General features: G+C 27.7%; 2 protein-coding genes across 2 annotated transcripts; both read right to left on the minus strand.

Annotated features, from left to right (window-relative positions):
• On the minus strand, positions 1210-3468 carry LOC109330191 (1-aminocyclopropane-1-carboxylate oxidase-like). Its single transcript, XM_019564263.1, has 4 exons — positions 3275-3468; positions 2931-3157; positions 2347-2680; positions 1210-1773 (listed from the first exon to the last, which is right to left on the minus strand). Exons 1-4 carry the CDS (start codon positions 3377-3379, stop codon positions 1486-1488), a joined length of 954 nt encoding a protein of 317 aa, XP_019419808.1. The 5' UTR covers positions 3380-3468; the 3' UTR covers positions 1210-1485.
• Positions 18717-19914, minus strand: LOC109328978. Its single transcript, XM_019562631.1, has one exon. The coding sequence runs from the start codon at positions 19401-19403 to the stop codon at positions 18777-18779; it is 627 nt and encodes a 208-aa protein (XP_019418176.1). The 5' UTR covers positions 19404-19914; the 3' UTR covers positions 18717-18776.

Below are 20914 nucleotides of genomic sequence, written 5' to 3' on the forward strand. Positions count from 1 at the left end.
AAAGTGTTCGTTAGTGGCTTGGTTGCTAAACTTTGAGTAGACAAAATGTGATGTTGTCAAAATGGATCTAGACCCAATAGTGTGACTGTGAACCTAAGACTTAGATGATGTGGTAACGTTTTTTAACTAACAAAAATGTTATTTTGAACCCTCACCCTTCAACATATACGACATATAAAATGTTGTGGTAACTTTTGCAATGAGTTGGTGACCAGAAAAAAACATGCTATAAGTTACCACTCGTTTACAATATTGTCATTATTTTATTTATGTTTTGCCTTATAGATCACCTATTCAGAACCAAAACCATTGTATTCGATCACATGCATGCTAGAAGTAGAACGTGATGATATATGATATTCTATGTTTTGCTCTATAGATCACCTATGCAAAACCAAAACCAGTGGACTCAATCCACAGATTTTAACATCCCCCTCTTGATCACTATATAATATATAATTATATATACACTTTATGCGGATATTGAAGTTTAATAAACCCAATTGCCCAAGATAAATCAAAATAAACAAATTGGGTTAAACTTCATAAAAAGAGGGAATTATAAAAATTAATATCATTCCAAGATTGAAAAGAAAAAGAGAATTTTATTTTATGTTAGGATTCCATTAAGTTGTTTAATTTTTTCTCTTGATGTATCTCCACTCCAAAGATAAATGTTTTAAGTGTGGATATGGAAGTTTAATTGAGAAAGAAAGATGTGGGTAGAGTGATTGCTCAAATTGGTTCAGTACTATTTGGACTTTATGGGTTGTCAAGAACAAAACAGTTTTTGGAATGACTATTTCCACTTAGATGAGGTATTGGAATTAATTTTTTCTAGTGATGGAATTTATTTTTTTGCTCATTTTCCTTCTTTCAACTACTCTTTTATGGAATGGATGATGTTTTCTTCTAATTGTTTTTTCGATTGTTAATGTATCTTTCATTATGATGTTTCCTTCCGATTGTTCTCCTAATGTATATTTCCCTTTCTCTTTAATAAAATATTTCATTGATGACCAAAAAATGTCAATTAATATTAGAAAGAATGTACAAAAGCAAAACCAAAAAGAATCTCTCAAAAGTTTCCAAATTCCAATAAAAAAGAACAGCAGGTGATAATTTTCATGTGCTTTGTTTGTTTTATAGCATGGCATGATACTAAATCAAAGCATAATAAGCCAAAGAGGAATAATGAGAGACAGTTCCTTGTAAAATGGACAAGATGAGGTTACTTTCTAAAACAAGTGCATTACTACATCGCACTAACTTAATCACCATCACAACATCAATCATTACACCCAAATTATAAGCTATTGATTTATTTTTAACTATAAGGTTTATACTTTATACTACACATGCATGCATATATAAGCCTCAACAGCAATCAAAGATACCACACACTAATTAATCAGTAAACTTAGTAGCTTTAGCTTAATTATCAACTAGAGTAACACAATTGATCCAACGCTTCAATATTCTGGCTCATATAGTTGCTATGGGGTCCAAAGTAACACTGGATTCCACTGCCTTCATAGCTTCAAATCTTGGCTCTTTCTCCTGGAACTTGAGACCAACATAGAGCTTCATATAATCATCAAAAATAAATTTTGGGTAGGCTTGGCTTTTCTCATCTTCTTTCACAAAGATTGGTGCTGGAGCAATGACAGCATCATTGCCTGGATTGTAGAATGAGGCTAGGGACATTCTATTACCATCAGTTTGAGCAATTACTCTATGCATGACACTCTTGTACTTGCCATTGGTTATGACCTATGATCATGACCAAAAAAGGTGGGGGGAAATTAGGATACTGTTTTATTAAAGAAATGAAATGTGTCACATCTCTTATATATACTTATAACATTAAAATAGAAGACAAAAATAGATGTATGTATCACATTTAATATTACTCTTTTTCTAAAAGTAAGTAAAGATTGTTGTGTTGAACTATTGAAGAAATTAATACTGCAGTGAATATTTGCTTGGAACATATTTTGTCCCAGGATTTCTTTTATCAACTATGTTATTTGTACCATATTTTTTTACATGGAAGTTTCACGACTTCCTTTCTAAAAAAAGAAAGGTAAGCAGTACATATAAGTTTCACAACTTCCTTTCTTATAACAAATTAAATTGTTTCTATCTCTCTTACTTTTCATCTTATCTCTATATATGCACCTCATAAAAACAAATCTAAAAACCAAAGAGCATGTGTATATACAGTAGCTTTTTTATATATCTGTACAGAAAATAATTAAAAATAACAACTTTTTCTTCTTTTTTTATGACAATAAAGTTGAGAAAGATCAAGATATTAGTAGTGGCATGTGTATAGACATGTACCTCAAGTTGGTCACCTAGGTTGATAACAATGGAGTGCCTCATTGGTGGCACATCAACCCACTGGCCATCCTTCAGAAGCTGCAGTCCACTCACCTTGTCATCTTGGAATAGAAGAATGATGCCACCAGCATCTGTGTGGGCTCTGAGACCCTTAATTAGGTCAGGCTTAGGACATGGAGGGTAGTTGCTAACTTTAGTGCCAAAATTTGGCCCCTTTGATCCATAGAATACCTTCTTCAAGTACCCTTTTTCCAGCCCAAGATTCTCACATAGTAAGTCTAGAAGTAGCTCTGCCAGTTTCTCTAATTCCTGTGCAAATTCCTTCATCACCTTCCTGTAATACACAAAACATCTCCAATTGAAATTAATAACTTTCTTAACAAGTTTATATTTTTTATTTTATAATGCAGAATACTAGTACTAATTAGGGTTTGTTTGCGTGTTAAGTTTTGGAAATGAATGAATGTCAATAGAGGGCTTCAAAGTCATATCACAAATGTATTTGATAACTCTAAAATCTTCTTTTTTATTTATTTATTTCCCTTCCAAACTCAACTCGTAAATGAACTTTTAGTATATATGACCTGTAATCTTCATCAAGATCAGGGATCTCAGAAATGTTTGATACAGGAAGATGGCGCAAAAAGAATGTGCTTTCCCAATCCAAATCATTGATTTCAGACTGAACAGATTCAAGGCCTTTGTTGGATACCATTTCTTTGAACCTTTGCTCCATACACTTATTGTAGTGCTCTTTTGTCAGCTTCTCCACTGTGTCCATCAACTCAATGGATATAGCATGGTTCACCAACTTAAGGAAACAAGATAAAATAAAGGAAATTAAACCAACAACAAAAGTAACATTATTAGCCTTTTAAACACAAAACATGTTCATAAAGAATCTTTCATTGAAAGCATGTAACTATACCTCAAAGAAACCCCAGTTTTCACAAGCATCTTTTATCATATCCATGGTTGAATCTCTCTCTTTGGTGTTAAGTTTTCCAATGTCAACAACTGGAAAATTCGCCATTTTGTTTCTTTCCTTTGCTTTCTTTTCTTCTCTCTCACACTTAGATCTTGGCTATGTGAGTATATGCTGTGAAGAGTGCATACTCGGTGGTGCAATTTATAGGCCCAGAACTTTAAGGAGTGGCTAAGAACAAAGGAACTAAATTGATAAAACAAACAAAGAAAAAAGTTGTGCTGATGCATGTTGTCTAAGAAAGGAAAATTACCATGTCATACATTTTTTAAATACCATTTTCACACCCATGTTATAATAATCGGTAACTCATCAACTACCCATACACATAGGTTTATGTTATCTATACTATATATAAAGCCAAAACATGGTGTAACTATCACCATGACATAATTTATATATTCCTATTTTGCCCTTCAAAATTTTAATTTAAAAAAATCATATAATCCTATATAACCACCTCAAGTATATTAACTATAAGTTGCATATTTATACTACTTAATAAAGGAAAAACATAACCATGAAGTTATTTTGGGTTTTCCAATTTCATATTTTATAACTTCTAATGTATTGTAGAAGTTATACTTTCATCTTTATATATACTTATACTACTAAACATTTATTTCATCTATACTATATATAAAGCCAAACGCATAATTTATATATTCCTATTTTGCCATTCAAAAATTTAATTTAAAAAAATCATAAATCATATATAACCACCTCAAATATATTAACTATAAGTTGCATATCTATACTACTTAATAAAGGAAAACCTAACCTAACTTTCATGAAGTTATTTTGGGTTTTCCTATTTCGTATTTTATAACTTCTAATTTTATTGTATAAGTTATACTTTCATCTTTACATATACTTATACTACTAAACATTTATTTCATATTTTATAACTTCTAATTTTTTTTATAACTTCTAATTTCATCTTTATATATTCTTATATTAATAACTTCTAATTTTATAACTTTATAACTTCTAATTTCATCTTTATATATTCTTATATTAATAACTTCTAATTTTATAACTTTATAACTTCTAATTTCATCTTTATATATTCTTATATTAATAACTTCTAATTTTATTGTAATTTCATCTCTAATTTCATCTTTATATATTCTTATATTAATAACTTCTAATTTTATACAATAAACATTTATTTCATATTTTATAACTTCTAATTTTATCTTTACTAGCGTGTCAACCCGTTTTCCTATTGTTTGTAATGTGTATTCTACATATTAAGTTGTATTATATATTGTAATTTGCAGTTGAATATATATTCGTTTGAGGGAATTGTTCAATCTTAAAGAAATGATGCATATACAATTGTGTTCATCAATAATAGAGTCTTGATATCTTCACTTAATTTTATTTTCTAGCGTGTTGACAGGTACTACTGTGTCTGTCAACACGCTTTCATATTGTTTGTAACGTGTAGTCTAGATGTTTTAAATGTCAAATATTCACGTACTCTTTACTCAATGGCATACATTGTGACCGATGCAATATATTTCATGCATTCCCATTTTTTAATTTAGTGGATATACATTGTGACCAATGCAATAGATTTACTCGATAGATTTTAATTAATTAGACAAAAAATCACTTTTAAATGTAGAATACACAATACAGACAATAGGAAATTGGGTTGACAGACCCGATAGTGTCTGTTAACACGCTTGATGAACATAATTGTATTATGTATCATTTCTTTAAGATTGAAAAATTACATCAAACGAATATATATATTCAACTGCAAATTACAATATATAATACAACTTAATATGTAGAATACACATTACAAACAATAGGAAAGCGGGTTGACAGGCACGGTAATGCGTGTCAACACGCTAGTTTGAATAAATAAAATTCTGACACCTTATTATTTTTTATATTATTATTATTACATCATTTACTTAACATTATATAAATATTATGATCTATCTTTCTATACACATCTCTCAATAATACATTAAAAAATAAGAGGTTAAAATTTATATATTTATAATGTAAAGTTTTTTACACTATTAACATATCGTTCATTATTATTTTGTATTATTTTTATTTGAGAGACAATAATAATTAACAAATCAATAACAAATAATCGCTGACATTGTAAGAAACCATTACATTTATTAAATACATAAAAAAAAGTTAAGATGTTACCTTTTTTTTTTGTATCTAAATATCTATGGTCTTTGTGTACATGGCTAAGTAAGACGAATAGAAATCATATGTACTAACAATAAAGTTATACCAACTAATATAATTTTTTATTTAATTAAATGACATATTATAATTGTTGGGACACAAAAAGGACAAACGATCTCCATTAACAGAGCATCACAGGAGTATGTAGAAGCAACTTCTCTGGTATTTTCCACAATTTTACTAAAAAAATACTTGTTTAACTGCATCTTGTTAGGGGTTTTAAAAAAACTAATTTGCAATATGGTGTGTTTAACTCTGTGTCTCGCTTGCTTCTTCTTTAAATGTGAATGTGATAAATAAAAAATGTACATGTAAAAAAGCAAAAAAATCATTTGAACCTCAAAAGCAAGACAATATAGCTTAAACACGGTAAACCAGTATAGAGATTGTGATACATTTGTTAAAAAGAACAATCATTTATCAAAAGAGATTAATTATTTAATATAGGTAAATGTATATATTTGGTAGTACGGAAAATAGTAATAAATAAATAAAAAGGAGGGGAATATCTCAAGCGATTTTTTTTTTCATTTTAAACTAAAATGTTCCTCCCATCGTATTATTATATTAGAGAACTCATTCTTTTGTGCCGGCTAGTTCCACTCTCAATAATTATTTCTTCAATGATTCGAATCTGTGTGTATTAAGTATTAACATACCACTTCCAAAAAAATATTAGTTTTATTTTTTACATAGAATAATGTATCTTATCTATATTGTAGAACCTGTGTAATCAAATAATGTTAAATTCAAGGGAATGTTAACCAGTAGCTTTATTGCATTAATTGTTTTAAGGGAAGACGGTGTTAACAAATGTCCTCAAAACATTGTTAAAGAATACAAAATAATAAATTTAATATTGGAAAACTAAGTCAAACACTTCTTACTAGGTTTAAATATAGATTTTCAAGACGATATTTTTTCATCTTTCTTAAGTAATAACTTTAGAGCATTTGTCAATATTACTAAGATTCTCAAAAATATGACATCATTTTTCAAAATAAGCTTTCTTTTTTCTTCCTTAAACTAGCAAGTTATATGTGCATATTTGCAGATGCAGTATTTTTTTGCCGTATGGTTAAGAGTGTATATATTATATGTGAATTGACATGATTATGAACATGCATATTACCCGCCATTCGTATTGTTAAGAACAAACATGTCACTCGTACATTCATATTGCTAAGAGTACACATATTACTCGCGCATTCGTATAGTTAAAACACGCATCTTACACGTACATTCGTATTATTAAGAACACATGTGTTACTCGTATTACCAATGCAAATCCAATTTTATAAAATGATTACATTTTTATCAATAAAACTACCCAACTCCAATAAACGATATTAATTATATTTCTGAGACAAAATAAAAGATAACATTTTGAAACAGACCCAAAAGAGAAAAAATGTATATAAGTCTAAAGAACACTGCCAACCTTCATTATGCTATATTTTGGTGAACTTTTTCAATATGTTGTTTTGAATGAAATTGAACACAGTTTATTGTCAAAAATATATTCATGATGAACATTGTCTCAAATTTATGTCCATAATGAGTATGACATGAAATTAAGTAATTGAATATAAATCAAGAAATAAATATAAAATAAATTAATTTATTATCAAAAACAAATCAAACATATTATTTTAAGTCATAAATATAGATAGAAGAATAATATCATTGTGAAATAAAAATAACATTAGTATGGGTAGGTTGCTAATTTTATTCTTTAAGACAAATATAACTTTTTTATTATCACAATAAAAATTAATTCTTTGTGATTTGAATAAATTCATAAATAAAAATATAAAAAAAATATTAATATACATTGTTGAAATAATAACAAAAAATTATCATATAATGAATACAATATAATTCTCTTTAGCTCTATTCGGTAATTTTATTTATAAGTCAAACAAAATATCAACAGATTTCTTTATAAATTGTAACATCATAGATCATTCATTTATTAGTAATAGGATTGAATTCCTACAATTTAAGTTTTAAAAATAATTAAATAATATTACTTGATAATATTTTAAGATCTATTTAAATAATTAGTATTAAAAATGATTATTTTGAAATAAATTTATTGTCTATCATTTTTCAAGTGATGTAGAATATCAACATAATTCATTATTAATTGTGATATCATATCTCATTCTATTAATAATAACAATGAATTCTTACTACTTAAGTTTTAAAAAATGATCAAACGATATTAATTGAAAATATTTTAAGATCAAAAAATTATATGTGTAATTACTACATATTCTATTTAGCATTTTAAAATTTAAAAATGATAGAAGATATTAATTGAGAATCTTTTAATAAGGTTGAATTCCTAATATTTAAGTTTTAAAAATAATTAAATAATATTAATTGAGAAAAATTTAAGATGTATTTAAATAATTATTATTAAAAAAATTTGTTTTGAAATAAATTCATTGTCTATTATTTTTTAAGCGAAATATAATATCAACAAACTTCTTTATTAATTGTAATATCATAGCTCATTTTGTTAATAATAACAATTGATTCTTACTATTTAAGTTTTAAAAATGATTAAATGCTATTAAGTGAAAAAATTAACATCTACTATTTAAATACATAATTCCTACACAATCCATTTAGCATTTTAAAATTTAAAAAATGATTTGATGATATTTAATGAGAATGTTATAATAAGATTGAATTCATACTATTTTAGTTATAAAAATAATTAAATAATATTAATTGAGAACGTTTTAAGTTCTATTTAAATAATTAATATTAAAAATGATTGTTTTAAAATAAATTCATTGTCTATTATTTTTTAAGTGGAAAAAATATCAACAAAGTTCCTTATTAATTATAATATCATAGCTCATTTTATTAATAATAAAAATGCCTTCTTACTATTTAAAATGATTAAATGATATTAATTGAGAACGTTTTAAGATCTACTATTTAAATGTGTAATTTCTACATTCTATTTAGTGTTTTAAAATTTAAAATTGATTAGATTATTTTAATTGATAATGTTTTAATGAGAATGAATTCCAACTAATTTAGTTTTAAAAATAATTAAATAATATTAATTGTGAACATTTTAATATTTATTTAAATAATTAGTATTAAAAATGATTACTTTGAAATAAATTCATTGTCTATTATTTTTTAAGCGAGGTAGAATATCAACAATGTTTTTATTAACTGTAATATCATAACTCAGTATATTAATAATAACACTGAATTCCTCATATTAAAGTTTAAAAAATGATTAAATGATATTAATTAAGAATGTTTTAAGATCTGCTATTTAAATGTGCAATTACTACATGTCTTATTTAGCATTTTAAAATTTTAAAAATGATTAAATGATATTAATTGAGAATGTTTTAATAAGATTGAATTCCTACTATTTTAGTTTTAAAAATAATTAAATAATATTAATTGAAAACATTTTAAGATATATTTAAATTATTACTATTAAAAACGACTATTTTGAACTAAATTTATTGTCTATTATTTTTTAAGCAATGTAGGATATTAACAGATTTTTTCTTATTAATTGTAATATCATAACTCATTCTATTAATACTATTAATGGATCCCTCATATTTAAGTATTAAAAATGATTAAATAATATCAAACTCAAGAAGTGAAGGATGCATTGCAACTAAAGATCATAAATTGACAAAGTTCTTTCACACCTTGAAAAAAAGATCACAACTTCAACCATATATTGTAACATCATTATTAATCATTACAAATAAACAAATTACACAAAATTAATAACGAAATAAGAGCACTGAGACTTTGCATTAAACGAAATCGAATATACATAATAAGGAAATTAAATAATTTGAAACTTCCAAACAATATAGAAGAAAGTCATAACAAAAAATGACAAAATGACTTATTAGAATAGCTGATGATGAAAATGGATTCAACAATGAAACTCCATCTATTTGAAAAAGACATGTTTTGGATCAGATCTAAAACTTTAGCATGTATGGATAAATGAGAATTAAAATGTGTTCAAAATTATATCATTTTTTTTTTCTTTTAAGGCTTTTATATCTTTAATTGGTGAAAAATGAAATAAAATTATATCTACCAGTGAACATCTCGTTGAATAGATTCATGAATGATGAAGTAATGAAAAAATAAAATGACTATAAAATCATATCTTGTTTGACAATGGAAGAGATTAGACATGTCTAATAAAATTAAAAAAAATGTAGGAGAAGTAGTTTGTGAGTTTCAAAATAAGAGAAGATTAAAAAGTAAATTGAAATAAGAATAGATAAGAAAATTAAGAAGTAAATTGAAATGAAATAAGAGTAGAGAAATGAAAGATTAATTTGATGAAATAGACTCTTCTTTGGACAATCTATTCTCACATATATTTATATTAAGATAGTAGAAGAAGAATATAATGTGTGAGAGTTCACTATAAGAATATGTGAATACTTTAGATGGGGAAAAGTTAAGGAGGTGGTGACATGTGTCAATAATAATATGACAATAAATTTTTTTTATTATATAGATAATATATGTCATTCGAGTACTTCTACGATAATATATCCCTAATATATTTTTTATATGTCCTTTAATATTATTCCTCTTGTTCATATTCTAAATTTAAGGGTGATAATAGAGTAGATCGACTTACGTTGAATTCAACTTGATTCTATTTATAGAAAGATCAAGCGAAGTTTTTTTAAAAGCCTAAATATTTCAACCTCAACTAAAAATTTTAACTTTTCAAAATCTTAATAAAAGTACTAATTACACACAACTCATTAGTTGTTTCCTGAAAAAATAAATAAATGAAGAGAAAAATATTTTGACGTTAATTAAACAAATTTATCATTACTCTTTTTTTGGTTGAGAAAATCTATTATTACTCTGTTTGAAGGCACTGATTATTTCTTTATCCTATATATTATAAGCTGTTCGCGAACTCTCCCGCACATGGAGTTTTTAAGTTTTACCAATTAAATTAAGCGCCTTTGTTTTTGTACGATCAATTAATTATTTCTTACCATATGGGTAAAAAAAAAATTTTCTTTTGGGATGTTGAGTGTCCTTCTTAACAATTATTGTTTGTAGAAATTGAACATTTAATATTTTGATCATTCTAAATATTTAACGGACTTTATACCACTAAATCAATGTCCTGTCGGTAATTATGTTCTTTAGTGTGCCGTCTGCAGTCAATAAATTGAGTTAAAAATGAGTAACTATTTGTAAACGGCACTGTCTCCAAGGACGTAAAGAATGTGTGGGGAATAAATGTTAAACTTTATTTCTAGTTAATTAAAATAGTCTCAATTTTAGTGGATACATAATATAATGCATATTCTTGCCTACAATAATTTATCCGAATCATGAAGAAACCGTTGATATTTATTATTTTCCTTTTGGATTTAAAGAGAGGAGAAGTATATGTGCTTTAACCATATAAATATAGTGCCACTTGAAGAATATAGATTCATTCAGAAATAAAAAAAATGTTGGGTGGGAAACTTTATTCTAGGGATAAGGAAAGAGAGCTCAGAAAAATAATGTGTAGAAAAGTTTAATCTGAAAGTTTTAAAAGACAGCAAGAACTAGTGGTGGTGGAGTATGGATGTGTGTACATAATGATGGAGCCCAAGAGAATGTGGCCATAATCTTCGTTTATGGTTTCAGTCACCATCTTTCTTTGTAGGGAAATGGGGATGGAAATCACCTATAAAGTGTTACATGGTGTTCCACTTCATGTCTTAAGTCAATCAGAATGATATATTTTATTATTTTTTGTTTTTAAAATTTTATTTTATCACATGTTAATATATGATTGGTTTGGGACAGGGAATGAGACACCGTTGGAGACAAGTGATCCCCATACGGAAATGGGTCCCCTATTCACTACTTCATCAAACCCCACATCCACGACTAGCTGCCACCTTTTCTTTACATATTTTCTTTGAATTATGTTTTTATATATTACAGGGGTATACTCTTTTATAACTAATAAGAAACAAATCTTTTTTATGTTAAGTAATTGCTCCTCCCAAACACAAATATATAATAAAAACAATAAATAATGAAGAATTTTTGTAGTCCATTTACATTTTGAGGTTTTATTTAGATGCATATATAACTATATGCATAAAAGATTAAAAGAAATAAGTGGGAAGTAAATGTGCCCAATATTTTATATTAAAAAGTAAACATTTATCATTTTAAGATAGAATAAAATTATTACATAGTTCAAATCAATGATGATCATATAGTTGGGACCATTAATATTGAATTATGGAATAATTTCCTTAGTTTTCTAATATTTTTTTACCATTTTTATTTGCTTAATTTTAACCCTAAAGAATGTGGTTAAATAAGAGAACCCTTTAATTTTGTAAGAGAAAGTTGTTAAATTTCTCTCGAAGTATTCTTCTTCTGTAAGTGTGAGGTTAATTTTTTTTTGAAGTATGACCAAACACCTAAGTGGAAATTTCTCCATAAACCCTAATAGATATAAACTTGGATTGAGGTCTTATTCTCAAGTCCCACAAACGTAACTCACCTCACTTGTATGAATAGATATTGATAAAAGTTTTCAACATTTTGATGTTTGAGTAATGGAACTTATTTTTCTTGGAAAAATGTTTAACACACTCTCTTTTTTCATATACCTTTTTTTATTATTTCATTTTATAACCATCAATCAAAAGACATTTGTTTAGAATAATATTTAAAGATGATCAATGCTTTATATAAAGTAGGCGTAAAACAAATCTCTAAAAGGATACAAGAAAATCTTTTCTCATCCTCTTTCTTTATCGTGAGTTTTCTTTTTCCCCTAGATGAGATATATCTTGTCATTTTTTTCTTTTTAGGAAGCATGTACACGTTAATGAAACTAGGATAAAAAGATCTAGCTAGTCTCTCATTAGAAAACGCCTTATAATGGATAGTAAAGAAATTATACATTTTCAACGGTGTTTCATTCTCTGTTTTGGACAAATTACACATTATTGTAGTAATAAAAGAAAATATTTAAAAACAAAAAATAATATTCTGATTAGTTTATGACATATAATGATACATTATTTAAAACATGTAATCTCTATCCATAATGGATAGACATAAAGATAAGGTGCAGACATCATGATAACTAAATCACTTATCGTCATTTCTCATGTTGATTCTTCTTTAACCCAACACAATTATTATCAAGTTATATTGTTTTTTTGACAGCACAACAAAAATTAAGCACATAGAAATATATGTTCTTTATTTTACCAGGAAAATAAAAAAAGAAATAGATGTTCTTTTGTACGTGAAAGATTATTTTATATTATATCACTACCCGCTCATACACTTACAATCTAGTAACGTAACATTTTAGATACCAATGCGATAATATTTTTAAAATTTCATATTTATTTGACTTTAATCGTTAGGACCAAGAGTCAAATTGACATTTTATATGTATAGATGGATGGAATATTATTAAATAAAGGTTAAATAAAAGTCTCCTACTAAATTATGTAAGATAATATTATTTATATACTATGGTACATGATAAAAATGCGGAAAATAATGGGTTGACAAGTCGTCATCCTTAATATTGTTCAATGCATAAGATTGATGCATGTACAGGAGCATGCTTAAGGTGGCTTATGCGTTTTATTATTCTTATTATCTGGTGGCTAGAAGAAGCTTATAATAAAAGAAATTACAAGTGACAAGAACATAAAAGAAATTGCATAAGTAACTAATTAAAACGAGAGGACAAAATTGACCTATGAACTTATTCAGGAATGATAGATACACTAATATATAGATTAGGCAGAAGCCAACAAGAGGGACCAAAAATGACATAACACAACACAGCCATCGCTCGTGGGTGCATGAATTTGGAGACATTATATTTATTTAAATCCAACATTATATAAAATTTATATCCTACTCTCATTATTTCCTTATATTTTTTCCTTCTTTTATTCTAGGGAACACGAATCTTTGCAAGTTATTGTCATCACTCCTTTTACTATTAGCTTAAAGACGAAATTGATACGTAACCTACGTGCTTTTTTTGTTATGGAATTGTGCAATACTTCGTGTAAAGATGCTTTATAATTTTGAAGGGAAAATTAAGAATAAGAAACGGACACAGATCAACTATGGAGTTATATGAGTATGACATCATATATACATTAATAATTATGTAGTGATATTCAGATTACACTTTACATAGTTATATACGTTTTATTAGGTGGCAATTCATGTGTAGTTACTTTTGGTCTTGTATCTCAAACCTAGTTATTGTCTTATGTGTTAATCATTTATATTGGATTAACCATTCCTTGGGATGCACTCCTCTTCAGACCCTCGAGAGTACTCAATTGTGTAGAGAAAGAGGAATTTGTTATTTTTATATTATTTACTCAACATTAAACTTTATAGTAGTGGAGAGGATTTTTATATTATTCATTAGGCATATATGATAGCATATAGTGAGATGGTCTCGGAGTTAACTTGGGTCTATTGGTTCGGACAAAAACATGTCATTTATATTAGACTAGGAATATTACAACATATTTCTTATTATTTGACTAAATAAAAACTATATATTCTATAGCTCCCATAACCAAATTTTGAGGTTGTGTAAAATTAATTAGTAATTAGAGGAGTACTATAATAAGTATTTAAATCATGTTTAGAAGAATGAGATAAGCAATATGGAAATTAATTTCTAGCATCCCCTTCAAACAAAAGTCTGATTAAATGATATTTTTTATTCAATAATAACCTTGAAGAAGTTTGACTATGACTCTATTGAGGTTATATCTCAAAACTAATTGACAATTAGAAAAATAATCAAACATGTATTTAAAATATATCTAGGAGTAAGCAGGTGATATGAAACTTAATTTCCAATACTACTTTTTTATATACGAAATATCTATGTAATGGTGTGTGCAGTGTTTGAATTAATAATGCTAGTATGTGATGTCAAAATCATATAACACGTAATTGCAAAAAATTCAACTCCAATACATTTTCTCAATAAGTTTTAATAAGAAAATGTATTGGAGCATTTTGAATGTTCCTTTCTTCTTCTTTTTTATTCACTTGTTGATTGGGTGAGACACCCATCAAATTATCTCTCATTTTATTAATTTAGAGATTATGTGGATAGGAATATCACTTGTTCTCTTAATTTTTTATCTTTTGATTAATAATATTTTCATTGTTGATCAGAAAAAGAATTATCTCTATTAATAAAGAGATAAATCCTTGATTTTTATTATCTTTTTAATAGTGAAAGTATTATTCATTTCATTAAAAATGAATAAAGGGATACATATACATTACACACGTTGCACCGGGTGAGAAAGCCTATTCTAAAAGGAAATTGTTCAAAATCGGACTACGACTATATATGCTCTTGAGTCTTTAACATATTTATATTGTTTATATGTGGTATAAGAATCTAATCATGCGCATTTATAAAGTTTTGAAGAGTTCCATTAGACATAGATATAACATACTCGATTTGATTTGTAGCCATCAAACAGTGGCCATTAGGGAATAAAATCACAAAACCAAATAATAAGGTAAACCTTATTCTTTTGTAAAAGGATATGTGGAAGATTTATATTTTTCAACTTTTAAGCATCAAATAAAAATAGACCACTGGTAAGAACCAAACAAATAGAACATATAAGATAAAGTAATTCCCATTTGTATTAAACAAATATAACATCTGTAATTTTACCTTCTCTCTTATGCTTCTTGTGTACCCTTCATAAAATAATTAATAAAAGTGTAATATTTATACATTGTCACCGTAAGGATTTAAACATATACGCAATGATAAAATCAATAATAATTAAAATGAATGATGAATAATGGACTGAAAATATATAAAACTTTTATATTGTCGGTTCATACATTTTTTTCTTTTTGTTTTACTCTTTATATATATATATATATATCCAATATAAACTAGTTTCCATGCCAAAGGAAGCTCCTCAGTAATTATTCATTGCATAAATTTGTACTGTAATGGAATAAAAGCTAGCTTCATTCAGGAAAACACTTAATTTGTCCTTGTACATGCATGTATGTACTTTGCCTAAATATGTCATCAACTTGGTTCTATACAAAGAATGTCCATTTTTGGCAAAATGCTTCTACATGCAGCAATGTATTGAAATCTGAACTAGACTGTCCTGTGTGAGAGTCACTAACCAAAAGTTTAGGAACCTTTTTTTTGAAAAATATAAGATCAATATAGCATGACATATGAGGACATTAGGACACCTATAAATGTGATGGAAAAAATGCAGATTGCATAGTTACACCAAATATAGGGATTCTATACAATGATAATTATTGTTCGACATCAACCAGAATTCAGAAAAAGACCTTCACGTTTCTGACACCGCATAATTTAAATGAGCAGCCAAAAAAAAGCTTCAATCTTTCTCAACTTGAACTTATATTATGGTGACTAACAAGGACACCCCACTAATTCGTAAAATATAATATAGTTTAACTAGTAAAATATATTATATTTTATTCAGACTTGAGCAATTAAAAGAAATTAAGATTTTAATAAGGAAGGTGTTCGTTATTTAAACTAACAATATTGATACAAATGTCAACTGTCAAAGAAATTAAGCATTAAATAAGAAAGGTGTTCATTTACTCTAAATAATATAATATATACTTATATTATTTTTTTGGTAATAACAAAACAAATGTATCTCCTCACTATTTTTGGATAAGGAAAATCACTTTCAGAGTGTGACTATAGATGACAAAACGTGCATTGTCTGTGGGTTCGCCCGCATAGCTTGTGTTTTTTTGCGGCAATGCATGCAAATTTTGTCCATTTGTCCGTTTTGTCCGCCAAGCTAGCGGGCATTTCCATTAGGCAATGTGGGCAGCCCACAAACATAATTTTAGGAAAATTTAAGAAAATTTCAAATAAGTTATGATGTAATGTGATTTTTAATTCCTAAAAAATTATAATCTAATGTGATTTGTTCAACTTCATATAAAATATCAAAGTTTTTGTTAATTTTTATCTTCAACTACCTTATTCAATTTTATTTTAATTATTATATGAATTATTTATTTATTTTAATTTTTCAACAATGTCGCGGGCCGCAGCTCATTTTAAAACGAGCATAACATTGAATTTTATTCATTAAGCCAATGTGGGCAAACCCGTGCCCACACAAATTATTGCGGGCATTTACAGGCATAGACAAAACGGGTCAGACTGCCCGTTTTTTCATCTCTATGTGTGACTGTCTCTCCCAACAAATGTTACTCATAGAAATCGAACCTTTAATATTTAGATCGTTCTAGAAATCTAAGAGGTCTTACTTCACTAGATCAACTTTTATATTACGGGTGAATACATTATTTTCTTAATAAGTAAATAACAAAGTCAACAACATAAATTTTTCATCTTACACGGGCTTGGAGGTTAGTCCAAATACCCAGTCCAAATACCCAGCCCAAATGCCATTCAATGCTTTCATGACCCAAATCTGTTCTAGCCTTTTGATATTTAGGTATTGGGCTAACAAGGTTAAAACCCATCTAATCTGATTTCTTATTTGAACAACCAACGGAAGGCTTTTGCCCGAATCAGCCTGTACTTTCCGAGTTGTCATAAATGTGTGTGTGGTTGGCCTAATTGAAAAGAGAACAAATCTAATATAGAATAAATTTCAAGAATAAATGAATTGTCAAGATTAGAACTAAGTTAATTGGCATGTGATCGTTTAAAACAAATGTATATATTTTTTTTATAAATATCATATGATAGAGATCCAATTTTTATAAGAATTTAACATAAATACATTGATATTGTAAGAGTTTTTTACACCGTTAACAATCATTCATCTTTGATTTGTAAATGCATCGATTTTAAACTTTTTTTTTTACGGAAACACTTATAAAAAAATATAATGGACCTCGTACAGTTAATAAATAGATAGTTTGATTGTTGTTTTATAAATAAACAGATAGTTTTGGTTCTAGTATATTTAAATCTCTCGCGTGATGTGACTTCTACCGATCCATATCAACATTTTTATCCAAACGTTATATCTAGATCAAAAATGAAAAATAAAATGGATCAAACGGAAAAATAAAAGTAGGACAAATTCATAACAAATAGTATTCATATAGAAACAAATGTATTTAAGCCCTTTCTTGTCAAAACATTAAGGTATAAGCTTGACAATATCGACCCGGCTTAAAGATGTCATTGGGCCTTCAGCATTCGGGTTTTATGATGGTCCTCAAAATTTAATAGATGTGGACTTTTTTAATCACCCATACTTCATTTTTTGTAGGTGTTTGTGGTGAGGGTGAATTGATTTTTAGGCACAAAAAGAAAATTCACTTGATACGAATATGTAATTAACATTATGGTCAAGTTTTATTTGGTTTATCTATATTAAGATTTTTGATCCAAGCTAATCTAAATATTATATGCAATTTTGAATGAGTTTGAATTATTTTTATATGATTTATAATTATAGTATATTAATATCTCTCAATACTTGTTGTATTAGAGTAAAACCAAAACATAAGATTACTATTCTATTTTTTTAAGTGAACCGTCTTATTCACTTTCCAAGTTATTGTGGTATAACTACTTAGCACGGTCAAAATATCTTTGTTTTAAAATAGTTCAACCTTTCATTCAATTAAGACTACAAACGAGAACCATTTTCAAGTTTGATCAGCGACGACCAATCAGACTTCCGGTCTTCAAAATGTTGATTTATCTAGTTAGTCATACTATTTATTTATTTTAAAAGAAAACAAAGAGATAAGCATCAATCCCATGCTATAAAACTGATTTGGATTTTTCATGAATAAAATTGGGTGTTCAAACATTTTCATTTTCATTTTTTTCAATCAACTCCCAAACAAATATGTTACTTTCAGAAGTTATCTCTTCTAATTCCTCTAAAAACACAAGAATCTCTGAAACAAAGCCGATCACAATCATACATACATTAAATTTCACTCTAGAAACTTTTCGTTGAGGTTATAGTAAATTTCATTATTTTTCAAAAATAAAATAAAGCAGAACACTGAACAATAGATATAGTATATACGACAAACATCTGGGTGATAAAAAATACATAAATTCATATACTTTCATCATTGAAGAAGAAAATTAAGACATTAATAATTAGAAAATGTCGAGAATCTCGAGAATAGAACGATTGCAAAGGGGGCAAGAGCCTCGATTGAGCCACAATTCCCTGGAACACACTCTGCAAAAAGTGTGTCCACATGGAATGAAAGCTGCGCCTTTCTTCCTTCCCATGCACACGCAACACACTGAATCATTCCCCATCGCAGTTGTCACTCCTTTCTCCTCTACCACCACCACCTCCTCCGTCTCTTCCAGTAGCCTCATCAGCGACACCCTCTCCACTTCATTCGGTCCCCTCAGCTCCCTCTCCGCCGCCAACGCCGCCGCAAGGTTCATTCCCGACGAAGAACCCGACGCAATCGGACCCAGACATTCGGGTTGTGACAAGTTCGGATCTTGACCCGAACCCAGTTCCAGAAACTCGTGCTGGTTATGTTCTTCTTCTTCTTGTTGGGGTTGTTGTTCTCTACCGTTAGTGGCCGTTAGAGTTGTTGAACGGAAAACCCATGTGGCCCCACAACAACCCATGCCGATGAATCCTAGCCGTTCCTTCAAACTACGTCTTCTTCGAGTTCCTCCATCAACGCCGTCCATTTGATCCGTTAACAAACTCAGAATCGTGGTTGGTGTCTCCCTCTGTCTTCGACCGAGTTGACTCATAATACCCAGAGCGAGTTACGGAGAAGAGTTAAAAGAGAAACATTGAAATTGAAGAAAAGGTGTTATAATTAAAGAGGGTGATGATGAGGTAGGGACAGTGTTGGCACAGAGATCTCGTGAGAAGGTTGAAGAATTGAACAATATTTAAGAATAGTGAGACAAAGAGGGAACAAAGGAAAAAACGAATTGGAATGGTTGCAAAAAATGGAAAGGAATGGTTTTTATTAATAATATTGGGTCCATTTGAAACTCATATTACAAAAAAATGAAAATAGATACAAGGGGATTTGGGAAGTGGAAAGTGGTGTGTGAAATGAAAGGAGAGAAAGAAAAAGAGCGAGGACAAAATAGAAGAAGGAAAAGAAGAAATGGAGGGTTTGTTTATGGTGTTGGAGTTTGAGTAATAGATCGCATGTCTTCTCTTTTGAGGAGAGAAGATGAGTTATACCTTACAAGTAACACCTTTTACCTCTTAACTTTGTCACTTTGCTTGGACCAAATATCCATCCGTTTTGAATTATTCTAAGCAGGGGAAATTTATTTAGAAGATTAAAGTGCATTAATTTAGATTGATCAAAATTAAATGATTAAGAATATTATTTTTCAAGAGTTTAATATTCGTGGATACAGTTTTTTATATGGTGGGTAAAATATTTATTATTCTTCTGTATTTTTAATTTAATATTCGAAATAATTATTATATAAATGATAGATAATATAATAAATATAATACTTATATATTGTTAATATAAGAATTTATACACATTTGATACACAATCTATCATTATTTGTATTATTTTTATTGAAGAGTCAATGATAAAATTTGAATTATAAATAATATAATGAATTCATACACTATTAATACATACATTTGTTTTTTATATAAAAATTGTTACAATATTTAATAAGGTACTATTTTCTCATATTTAAATTAATGAATTCATCAATATTTATCTTGTATATAATATTATTTGGGTACTACGAATGATATTTCATCACCTTTTGGTTAAAGACTTAATATTTTTTAACGTGTGTGACTGTCCTTTAAAACAAATAGCCAATGCAAAAAGCAAACATTTAACATTTTGATTATCTTATATTTAGCTTAACATTAGACAAACATTTTATTGATGAATGCAAATTATAATGCACAACTTAGTGGTTTATCTTTTCCCCCTACATCATTTTTTAATAAGAAATTAGTATCATCTTCGTTCTGTTTTAAAATATTTATTTCAAAAGTAAAATTATTCTTATATAATTGCGATTGTTAAAATTGAAGATAATACTAATTACTTATTCTTTAATTATATTATTATCACTTGTGTACTTGCACTTTGTGTAATTGCGATTGTTAAAATTGAAGATAATACTAATTACTTATTCTTTAATTATATTATTATCACTTGTGTACTTGCACTTTATGTCTACCGATCAATATTGCATAGTATTACATATTCAATTTTATGATAATGTTCAATTTAATGTGAAAGATGTAATTAATTAATATG

The sequence above is a fragment of the Lupinus angustifolius genome, chromosome LG16 (genome assembly GCF_001865875.1).
Source record: "Lupinus angustifolius cultivar Tanjil chromosome LG16, LupAngTanjil_v1.0, whole genome shotgun sequence".
Taxonomy (NCBI): domain Eukaryota; kingdom Viridiplantae; phylum Streptophyta; class Magnoliopsida; order Fabales; family Fabaceae; genus Lupinus; species Lupinus angustifolius.